This window comes from Aedes albopictus, chromosome 2, assembly GCF_035046485.1.
Source record: "Aedes albopictus strain Foshan chromosome 2, AalbF5, whole genome shotgun sequence".
Classification (NCBI taxonomy): domain Eukaryota; kingdom Metazoa; phylum Arthropoda; class Insecta; order Diptera; family Culicidae; genus Aedes; species Aedes albopictus.
This window is the reverse complement of record NC_085137.1, coordinates 133,753,090-133,765,061: the sequence shown is the minus strand read 5'-3', so window position 1 is coordinate 133,765,061 and position 11,972 is coordinate 133,753,090. Positions and strand designations below refer to the sequence as shown.

General features: G+C 36.7%; 1 protein-coding gene across 4 annotated transcripts in view; it reads left to right on the top strand.

Moving 5' to 3' along the window:
- Nucleotides 1-11,566, top strand: part of LOC109417672 (protein quick-to-court) — a 147,634-nt gene extending 136,068 nt beyond the window's left edge. For 3 of the 4 annotated variants that reach the window (XM_029853464.2, XM_029853465.2, XM_062850458.1), the window contains 2 exons: nt 8,967-9,056; nt 9,617-11,566. In XM_029853464.2, coding sequence (XP_029709324.2) covers nt 8,967-9,056; nt 9,617-9,820 — 294 coding nt within the window. In that variant the 3' untranslated portion in view covers nt 9,821-11,566. The remainder of the gene's footprint in view (nt 1-8,966; nt 9,057-9,616) is intronic. The other variant, XM_062850457.1, reaches the window with a different exon arrangement.
- Nucleotides 11,567-11,972: the final 406 nt, after the last annotated feature.

The window sequence follows — 11,972 nt, the reverse complement described above, 5'->3', positions numbered from 1 at the left end:
GTCTCATCCGCCCTAAATGTTGCAGTCTCCAATATGTAACATTGAGAATTTACTTTAGATGAATTGGAATCAATGATTGTTGCTGCATCGCAATTTGAAGTGAGTCAACGTGACTGTCGACGGCTATTGAATTTTCATTTTTCGAGATCCTGAACTAGCTACATATAAGCATCCTGGTTATGGAAATAGTAAGATTATAAGCGAAGTTAAGGTAATACCATGGAGAAGCGCGCACAAACGTTGGAACATTTTCGACTGTCATTTTTGGCATCGTTTATTAATTTGATTCTATAACACTAGCCCGAATGACACTAACCCGAATGCCACTAGCCCGAATAGCTGTTGAAAGCTGCTTTTCAAATCATAACAGCCGACCAGTAGGTATATCGCTCCACATTCAAAGAAAGAGCTTTTAAAAAAAGGGAAAATATTTGATTTTAATTTTTTCCAATAGATCCCTAGTTTTTAAATCAGCAACAGTGAAAAAGTGTGAAAGTGGCGCGAAACAGACTGCGCCTCTTTTCTGCGAGCCGGATCGATTTCCGAAAAATCAGCCCATGCAGGCCAGAACAAAGTGGGCGAATTGTCGGAGCATAAATCGTTGACAAAGGTGCTTTGCCTATGCTACAGGCCCTTAACGATAAAACGGAACATTGTTAATCCCAAGAAGAAGGCACAATAAATGTGTCCGAAACGTCGGATGAAAACATAAGAATCCGTTTTTAATTGAAAGAGACTGGAAGTCATTACCCCGAATCAGCTATCACAGTTGTATCTCTAAGCATGCTCATAATAATCGAAGAGAAATTATTATTGGGATAGAAAATTGCTGTATCATCAGCATCATCATCAAACTCATTTTTATATATATAGAAGATAGAATGACACTACCAAGGGCGTAGCCAGCTTTTCGGTAAGGGGGGAGGTGGGGCAAGTACCCTTAGCAAATTTGTGCCTACTAGCTTCTATATCTATAGTACGCAATACGATGAAATTGAACATAATAACATTATATTCAAAAAGCATTATTTAACCCTTCAGCAGTCTCGCTGTTGTATTTTGTACAATACGTTAAAAAATCTGGCCTGATCTACATGATTCAGGGTGGTGCTGGTGAGCAATTTCTGTAAGATTAAGATTTTTTAGGACTAATTTCCTGGTTTCTGTATGAGTCCTTTTTAAATTATCATCCAATACTATTCGCTGGAAGAATTCCTCCAGAAATTCTTGAAATAATTAAAATAAATCATCAGATAAACCTGGAGAAGTTTTTGAGTACCTCTCTGAAAAGATGATTGAAGGATTTCTAAAAGTTCCGAAGGAACTCCTGAATGAATTTTTGAAGAGAACCTGAGAGGAATTTCTGAAGAAATAGTTTGAGAAATTCCCGGAACAACTCCTTGAAAACTTTCTGGATAAATCCCTGGAACAATACCTACAGGAATGCCTGGAGGAATCCCTATAGAATCCCTTAAGGAATTCCCGGAGGAATCCCTGGCAGAATTTCTGAAAGTATTCCTGGAGGAATTCCTGTATAAATTATGGGATGAATACCTACAGAAATATCTGAAGAGATCTCATGAAGAAATCCTAGAAGAAATTTTAGATAAATTTCTGGAGGATTCCTTGGAGGAAGTTCTGGAGAAATTCCTGGATGAATTCTGGGAGGAATCCCTAGAAAAAAAAATCAGAATAAATCTCTTGAGGAATTCCTAGAGGAAATCTTAGAGAAAATAAAAAAAAAAAATACTTGGGGGAGTTCTTGGAGAAATCTTTGAAAGAATTTCAGGAGGATTCCCTAAAGCAATTACTGGGAAAATCTCTAGAGAGAATCCTGGAGAAATGCCTGGAGAAACTTCTAAACAAATTCCTGACGTAAAATCCCTGGAGAAAAAATACTGGCAATTCTGGGAGGAATTGCTGGATAAATTTCTGAAAAAATCCCTTGAAAAATTCCAGGAGGATTTCCAGGAAGAACCCTTGGGGGAATTCCTGGAAGATTCCCGGGAGGAATCTCTTAGAATATCCCTGAGGTAATTCGTGGAGAATTACCTGCAGGAACCCCTGAATCAATTCCTATATAAATCTCTGAAAGAATTCCTGGAGGAATGTCTGGAGGAATCCCTTGAAAATTCCTGAAAGCATTCCTGGAGAATTTCCTGGAAGAATCTCTGGAAAAATCCCTTAATGATTTCCTGAATTGATGACATAATTTCTGAAGGATGTCCAGGGGCAATTCCTGGGGAATTTCCGGAGGAGTTCCTGAAGAAATTCCTGGGGTATTTCCTGCAGGAATTCCTGGATGAAATCCTGGATAATTGCCTGGAGGAATTCCTAGAGGAATTCTTGGAAGAATTACTGGATGTATTTCTAGAGGAATCTCCATAGAAATTCTTGGAGATTTCTATTACCATATCTGAAAAAATCCCTTGAGAAATTCCTGGAGCGGAATTTCTGGAGGAATTTCTGGAGAAATCCTCGAAGGAATTCCTGAAGGAATTTGTGGAGAAATCCCTGGAGAAATACCTGGGGGAATCTCTGAAAAAATCCTGAATGTATTCCAAGAAGTTCTCCTCCTGGAATAATTTCTGAAGAAATCCTTTGAGGATTTCCTGGAAGAATCCTTGGAAGAACTTCTGGAGGATTTCCTGGACGAATCTTCGAAGGATTACCTAGAGGAATCCATGGGAAAATCCCTGGAGAAATTTGTGCACAAATCTCGGAGGAATCCCTGTAGCAATTTGAAGAGAAATGCCTGGAGGAATCCCTAGAAGAATTGCTAACAAAATTTATTAAGGATGTCCTGAGGTAATTCCTGGAGGAATTCCTGGGAGAGTTACTGGAGAAATTCTTGTATAAAATCCTGGAGGAATGCCAGGAGGAATGCCTGGAGGAATTGCCAGAGTTATTGTGGGAGTTGCTGGAGGAATCCATGATGAAATTCCTGGAAGAATCTCTAAAGGAATTCTTGAGTTTCAAGAGGAATCTCCAGAGGAATTCTGTTGGATTTATATTATTTTTATATTTCTGAAAAAATCTCATGAGAAAATCTTGGAGGTATTTCTGGCGGAATTTCTGGAGGTATTCCTGAAGAAATCCTCGAAGGAATTCCTGAAGGAATCCCTGGGGGATCTTTGAAAAAATTTGTGAAGAAATCCCTGGAGGAATCTCTAGAGAAATTCCTGGAGGAATACCTGGAGGAATCCCTGGAAAATTACTGAAGGTACAGGGGATAGACAAAATGATTGGAACAGGCAAAATTTTCCCTTCTCAAAAAAATTTCAAATAGCTGTAACTTTTCGAAAAGTGCATCAAATATTCTCAAATTTTCACTGTGAGTTGATCAACTAATTGTGTATCAGTGGACAAAATTTGGAGAAGATGGGACAATTCTGCACGAAGCTATAGAGATTTTAGAAAAAGGTATAATTATCCGATAGTCAACTTTGAGTTGTTATATCTCCGGATTCAATGGACCGAATGCAATGAAATTTTGACCATTCATGACTTATATAATGAGCTTTGAAAAACTTTTAACTCAACTTAAAATTCGTAACACGGAAGAAAATTATAACGATTAAATTATTTTTCTAATAAAACACCAAATTTTCTTAAATTTCAACATCGTTTCAAAATTCAAGATGCTAATTATAGTTCATTTAAATTCCCTCTAATTGTCTTGAATACAGATATGTTTTGAATGAAAGTAACAACATAAGCGGCAATCCATTGAAAAAGTAACGGCATGCATATTAAAAATAGACCAATTTACTAAAAAATCATAAAATTTATGAAATCGCTATAACTTTTTCTCTTGTTAATAATTTCAAGTTGAGTCAAACGTTTTTCAGAGCTTATTATATAAGTCATAAATGGACAAAATTTCATTGCATTCGGTTCATTGAATCCGGAGATATAACAGCTCAAAGTTGGCTATCGGGTAATTCTACCTTTTTCTAAAATGTCTAAAACTTGGTGCAGAATAGCCCAATCTTTTCAAAATGTTGTCCACTGATACACAACTAGTTGATCAACTTACAGTGAAAATTTGAGAATATTTGAAGCTTTTTCAGACAGTTACAGCTAACTGGACATTTTTTGAAAAGTGAGAATTTTGCCTGTCCCGATCATTTTGTCTATTCCCTGTATTTCTGGAGAATTTCCTGCAAGAATTTCTGAAGAACCTCTAGAGCAGTGTTTCCCAAACTTTTTAGAGCTATCGCCCCCTTGGAGCTGAAGAAAAATATGTTCGCCTCCCTTTAATAAGATTTTGAGTTTTAAGTAGAAAACTGAAACTATTAAACTTATCTGAAGTCATTTAAAGCATATTATTTTATGCTGCCGTGGCATTTAATATTCCTAGATGAGTGATGCTCTCGTTATTTATTATGTAATTATGTTATTTGTATATACATTGCTTTTGTGCAAACAATTGTTTGTTAAACACCGAATATTCAACTCTGAGACATTTCAACTATATGGTCTGTGAACGTTTACGATTTTATCAACTGTTTTAGCAATTTTTTAAGGACAGACTTGTAAGAATCCCAAAATGGCCGACTTTGGCACCTACTCACGATTTCGAAGGCACAAATCTCTTCGCAAACAAAACCAGCGCACCTGAGCTTCTCATTTTAAGCTTATTGCAAGTGAGCAAGAACAGAATAATAAAATGCATTGTCGTTTGAAGCTTGCTTCTTGAGGTTTGTGCGTCTGAAGTTTTGATGCACTGTTGAAGCGGTATTTTAAGACGTTTGTACTTAAAAGAAAATTTTACAACGAGCACAGTCAAAACTTGGTGGCATATAGTTTCAATGGCAAAATGTTTGTTCCATAACAAATCATTCAGAGATTCAGAGATATACCGCAATGTTTCCAAATGTAGTCAGATGTGAGAGATTTATAAGAATTGTGGAAAATTCAGAAAATGTAATGACCTAAATTGAAAAACCTTGTAAAAGCTTGTGGAGTTCCTCAGTTTCAGTTTCATTGTCGAATAAGAATGAAGCTAGCAGATGGTAAGTTTTGATAATATATTTCTAAATTCTGCAAAAACAAGAACAACGTTTTTTGGAGGCATTTTTGGAAAACAAAATTAAAAACAAAATAAAAAGATTTTGAGCAGCATCGTTGAAATAGTTACTGGTGCTGTGGATGGATTCACTGGTATGCATGCATCCATCATGCATAATGGATTTTTTAGCTAAACTTCCAAAATGTTTTCGGATCGACAGCCAGATATAAGCTAAATTTAGAATTTCATTAGAAAGATTTTCATTAATTTTCAAAACCTGTATGCCGAATAACATCAGAAAAATCTTCACAAAGAGTTACCTTCGCAGATCTTGGATCTCGACAAAAATATCCTCAGGTATTTTATCATTTTTACAATCAATATACAATCAAACATTAAAACTTGCTTGAAACTTCTTGTTTTTTAAAAACTTCCTGTTTTTAACTAAAATGCTGCATGAAGAAATCTGACTTTAAAATAAAAACCAAATAACTTCATCAAGTTGCAAAATTTGGGCAAAAACAAATCATGAATGTTGATGCTTAGTAAAAATATTCGCTTTTCCATTGGGGGTTCTTTATTAAACATTTTCAGAATTTTCTGTGGAATCTCTTGTAGCTCTTACTATAAAAGCTTTTTATCAAAAAGTCCATAGAAACATCAACAGTTATCATTTCAACACACGAACTTTGAACTTAAGTATAATTAATTTCCGTATTAGTTAATTTCGCCCCCTCTGGACTAATTTTCGCCCCCTAGGGGGCGATTTCGACCACTTTGGGAATCACTGCTCTAGAAGATTTGCTGGAAGAATCATTAGAGGAAATTCTGGAAGATTTCCTGAAGAAATCTTCGAAAATTGGGAAAATTCCTGAAAAAAATCGTGGAGGAATCCCTGGAGGAATTCCTGAAGCTATTTTTGAAGGAATATCAGGAAAAATTCCTGGAAAAATGCCTGGGAAAATGTCTGAAAAATTCCTGATGGCATTCCTGGAGAATTTCTTTGAAAAACTTCTGAAAAAAATCCCAGGAGATTTTCCGGGAAAATTTCTGGAGAAATTTCTGACATAATTTCTGAAGGATGTCTAGGGGCAATTCCTAGGTCAATTCCTTGAGTAACTACTGGATGAATTCCTGAAAAAAATCTTGGGTAATTCCTGGAGGAGATCCTGGAGAAATTCCTAGATTAAATCCTGGAGGAATTTCTGGAGGTTTTCCTTTGAGAATCTTTGGAGAAGTTCTTGCAACAATTACTGGATAAATTACTAAGGGTATCTCTAGAGGAACTCTGAGAAAAATTTCTGAAAAAAATCTCATGAGAAATTCCTGAAGGCATTTCTAGGTAAATTCCTGGAGAAATTCTCGAAGGAATTTCTGAAGAAATTCTTGGGGGAATTCTTGGGGAAATTCGTGGAGAAATCCCTGGAAAAATCTCTGAAGAAGTTCCTGGAGGAATTTTTAGCAAAATTCCTAGAGGAATCCATGCCTGGAGGTAAATCTACAGGAATTCTTAAAGGAATTCCTGAAAAAAATCTAAAAGGTATTGCTGGGCTTCGTGGCCGAGTGGTAAGCGGCGTCAGCCGTTCAGGTGTCGTGAAATTTTGGAATTCAACTAATTCTTGGGCGCAAAATCCGATTATGAAATAATCCGGATACTCCTAAAGAACCCAATTGCAAATGGAATCCTTGGAGAAATCCTGAAGGAACTCTAAGGCGAGTTAATGGAGGAACTCCTTGAGGAATCCCTGTAGCAGTACCTGAAGGAATCCCTGCAGGAGCTCCTGAAGAAACCCCAGAAGGAATCCCAGAAGCAATTCTTAGAGGCATTTCCAAAGGAACCCCTAAACAGTCCCTGGAGGAAGTACTGGATTAATTCCTGAAAGAATTTCAAAAGGAACTCCTTAAAAAGTGTTTCTGGGGGAATCGTTCGAGGAACTTTTAAATAATCCCTAGAGTTGTTCCTGAAAAAAAAAACACAGATGAAATTTCCGGGTGAATTCCTGGAGGAATTCCTGAGGGAAAACATGGAGGAATTCCTGAAAAACCACACGAGGAATCCAGGAAGCAACCCCATGAGGAATTCCTTGAGAAATCCCAGGAAACCAAAAAAAAAAAATCTGTTGACATTCCTTTGGGAATCACTGAAGAAATTCCTGGAGGAATCCTCTAAAAAACACTAGAACATTCACTTGGGGAATCTCTATCGATATCCCAGGATAAATTCCCGGAAGAATGTCTGGTGTAACCCATAGGGGAACACTTGAAAAATTCTCTGGAGCAATCTATGATCCTGGAGGAATTCGTCAATGCATCCTTGAAGAAGTAGGAAAGTGGAACCATCTCGGCAGGGGTCCTATTTTGGGCACTTTTCTGCTATAACTCAACCAAAAGTCAATTGGTTTGAAATTGACTGAATTATAGCGAAGAGTGCCCAAAATACCGGCCGCTGCCCAAGTGGTTCGCTACTCTATCTATAAAAAAATCTGAAGGAATCGTGGGAGGAATTCTGGATGCATTTTTGGAACAAACCCTGAAATAATCACTATCGGAACCCTGCAAGATGCTCATGGAAGAATTCACGAAGGAGAAACTCCTGGAGAAGTCTCTTGTGGTATTTCTGAAAGAATCCATGAAGAAGTTCCTAAATAAATGCCTAAAGGATTTTTTGTAGATGTCCTTGAAAGTATTCGTAAAGAAATCCTAGGTATTTTGCTCTTTGCATGACATTTCCGAATACTAGTGAAAATTCGTGTTGCAGTAGCACATAACTGCACTCTATAGCAACATATGGTTCTACAAAGTCCTTCCTTTTCCCTACCGGAACCGATTCCGGCATATCTGGAAAATTTGGCATGCTGTGTTTGTATTCCATGAATAAACATCACAAAATTTAGCCATTCAACCAAGCTTGTTATTTGGTAAAAAATCTAAGATAAAATTGAAGTGGTTCTCTTGGAGAAATATTTGGCGAAATTTCCTGTGGATCTTGAGCAAAAAGGTTTGATAATAATTATTGTGGATAAAAATCTAAATTATTAAAATATGAAATTTGTTGAGATATTTTGTTCTGGAACTCTGAATTATTGATAATGTTTGAGTTGGCTCGATATTAAAAAATAAATCTGACGGCCAGGGGGGGGGGGGGGGGTTGTTTATTCAACGTTTTTGATCCGTTGTTGAAGTTCTTCTATAATCTTTGGAAGAAATCGATGAAAACAAATTTGGTAGAAATTCAAACGCACGGGAAAGTGTCTGAAGGAAACCTGTTTGAAAATAGTTAAAACTCCCAGTAAACTCTTTTGAAAGTTCATTAACTGTTCTGATGAAATTCCATAACAAGAAAACAAATTCGATTTTTGGCAAGGTGATACACACGATAAAACTTTTTTTTTTATTTCGCTGGAGGGAAGTTCTAGAAAACTTTCAGGCACAATGAATGCTTTTCATTGAGCTTCTTCTGGTTAAAAAAAATCTTTATATAGATTTACTCACTGTTGAAAAAGTACTTTGAAGAAATTTTGATAAATTTTTGAAAATAGAATAAAAAAAATGTATGATTTTGACAAGAAGTTCAAGATAAAATTCTTAGATTTTCTTAGTTATACAACTATGTATGTAGTATCTTTTCTTAAACTATCTTTTTGTATCATATTTCATTTTATAAGGCATTAAGGAATCTATTTTTCTCTTGCAAAACTCACCGTGTATGATCAAAGCTCTGAGACGAGACGAAAACCGGAAGGACAACTCCACTCCCGTGATCACCTCTTCCTTATCCCTTCCAATACCTTGAGTCTTCCAATCGATCTGAATCCATCAATTTCGGCCAATCGTGAAAACCGAAACGAAAAATGCAAAAAACATTCACATTTTCTAACTCTTGATATTCGTTTTTTAATCTAACTCTCTACAATCCTTTCCCACCGATTCCGAAACCACTTCTCCCTTACAGGACACAAGCTATCAGCCAGAGGGCGGAACCTCACAGGTTTTACTGAGCGCAAAAGAAGCAATCTCGCTGTGGCTTTTGGGCGCCCGGAAGGTACAGTAGCAGCCGATTTTTGAGGCCAAAGACAAAGCTTTCCTCATCCAGAATGACCTACTTCTTTTTGGAGTTTTGTTTTACTGCCGCCGACTACAAAATGATTTTTATTTTTTTGTACTTTTTTTTCTAGATCTTTACACAGTTCAGTAATCTTTCAATCGTTAGAAAATGCATGTCGTTAGCTTTGTTTTTGTGTTTTAACCGACCGATTCGAAAAGGACGCGCGAAATTTCCCCGGGTTCGACCCGCGATCCGTGATAATACGCAGAACCTCTCTCAAGGCATGGCAATTCACACACAGTTTCTGTTCTCCTTTTTTACGACTTTCCTAGCTGTAACATATGCTCCTTTTACGATGATGTTTGACTATTTACTTTTTTGTAGTTTTTTTTAATGTGTTTTTACTACTTTCTTGTTCTCTTTTCTGTCTTTGCACTCTTTCTTTTGTAGTTTCATTCTTTCTGCACTTCTGTCGCTTTGCAACTAGACATCTCAATGCTTACCGGAGTCTTTATTAAAACTTCCTAACTATTCTCGTTTTCCTTTCCTATTTTTAGACCATGTACAAGCGGCTGATAGACGCCCAGCAGGTGAAGAACAAGGTTGACCCGGAGGTAACGCTGCAGTTCCTGAAGAGCGCCATCTACTATTTCCTGACGGACAAGGAAAACTCCCAGGGGCATCTGAATGCGATCGAAAGCATTCTAGGATTCTCGGAAACGGAAAAGTCCAACATCGACAAGGCGCGAGCTTACAAGTGAAATGACACTGCATGATAAACGTATATACGGCAAGAGAACAAAATATGACTAACTGTTATTTAACTAGATAAAAAAAAAAAATGTTTGCAATTATGACTACTTACAACTTACGAAAAACAAAAGGAGAACAGCATAGCTCTAAACGCGAGTCTATAGAATATTTATGAAAAGATGAACACAGGAAAGGTTAGGCAGCAAGTTCGACGAGAGAAGCGTATTTTTAGAACAAGAAATGTGATCGTTACTAACTTTTGTTGTTGTTCAAGTTGTTTCTAGGACCGTATTGTTTTAAACTTTAGTTCCTTTTTAATATTTATTCAGCATTCCACCAAACGAATCATTCGGTTTAAACTTATTTCGATGGTTTTAAATATCTGCTATCCATTCCTCACGGTAAAAGTTCTATAAGTGCAACAACGTCGCAAGCACGGTCCGCGACGTTCATTTGACATCGATCGATTGAAATATGTTGCAGCTATCGAACATCTACTGTACAGTCTATATGTTTACGTGGTAGGTGTTTTACAGAACTGGTTCTAGGTTCATTTAGTTTTTTGGGGTCCTTTTCGCTGAAACGCCTATTATGGACCTGTGAACGCCTTTATTCGTTTGACATTTGAGCGATTCCGTATCCACAAAATGAACTTGCCTTCATTGACTTTTAAACTGTCTGATACTCACAGAAATTTGCAGGAAGCATAATTTTCTTGCATAAATGTGTTCACATTGTTAATGAATCGATGAACTTTTTCCATGGTAATGAATCACCGATCAATGCCCAACGCAATCATGGTTCATTAGCATGAATAAGGCTTCAATTCGTCAGTATAGCAAAGGTTATTATCGGTGGTTCGTTTTAGAATACCCAGAACTTCCCAAGTGTCAAATGCACAGGTCCAAGACTCAACGAAAGTATTATAGAGTTTAAAAAGCAGTTGTTGGATGAGCACGCTTTCATAGGAAACTTGTAAGAATGATACCACAGAAATTAGCAAACATTCCAAAGCAAAACAAAACAAAAAATCATATATTTTTCTCATCGAAAATACATTGCTTCAAATACCACTCAGAGTAGATGACAAACAGATTCGTCCATAATAAAAATATTAGCTTTCATACTGAATCAACAACCTCACAAGCAAACAGTTGTCTCAAAGTTTCAAAAAGAAGATTTTCTGGACAAATTGCTTACAATAGCTAGGCGCGCTACTTTTCAAGAATTCTGTTACCATACAAGCATAGTTAGCTGCAAGTTCTGAATTTCAAAATCATCTTTTACGTTCGAATCATCGGTGCAGTTTTAATAGTGCCTAATTTCAAAAACATTGAAAATTAAACACTAAATATGAAACAACACATTAGATGGCTAGAATTCCACCTACTTAATTAATCACTTTCCAAAAAGTTTGATCAAACGTTTCAAATAAGCATAAAATTAAGCTAAGAAAAAGCATGAAGACAAAACAAGAAAGAAGTAGTGCTGGCAAACCCCAAGGAACGTAAATCAAAAGAAACGGAAAGCAAAAATACAAGAGTAGAAAAGTTACTGCAGGAACGTGCAGTCAGAGAAATAGTAAGCGCGCTGAAAGGCTAATCAGTGTTGGTTGTTGTTACCGGAAGAAGTGCAACTTTGTTCGATAATGCTGCGTATAAACACAAATACACAAAACCACATCACAACACACACCAAAATAAGCAGACACAAACACACGATAGGACAATGAAAGTTGAAAAATTTAATCTTAACTCTTTCGAAGTTTTTTATTTGCATCCGAAATTTTCCCTTTTAGGTTTTTCGTACAAGCACCTGCACTATTTTTTTTACTAATGCCACATTCGCTCGGTGCAAGCTTTAATTGGCTTCTTTAGCGATGTTAAGATTTTTCCATATTCTGAATCTGCATGCCAAACAGAGCCGAACCCCAAATTTTCATGAATTTTGGTGCCCGGGAACCTATTTAAAAATCAATTTGAAGTTTGCATGGGAGCGATTTGTAGAATCACCCCTCGTTGCATTTTGTACTGGGCGGAGCTGTCAAACAGTTGCCTAGCTGTCAACAGGTGATTTCATAAAATCTCTTTGAAATTGATTTTGGGTACCAAAGTGAAGTTCTAAAAATCTGAAAAAATCATAGTAGGGTATTGTACCATT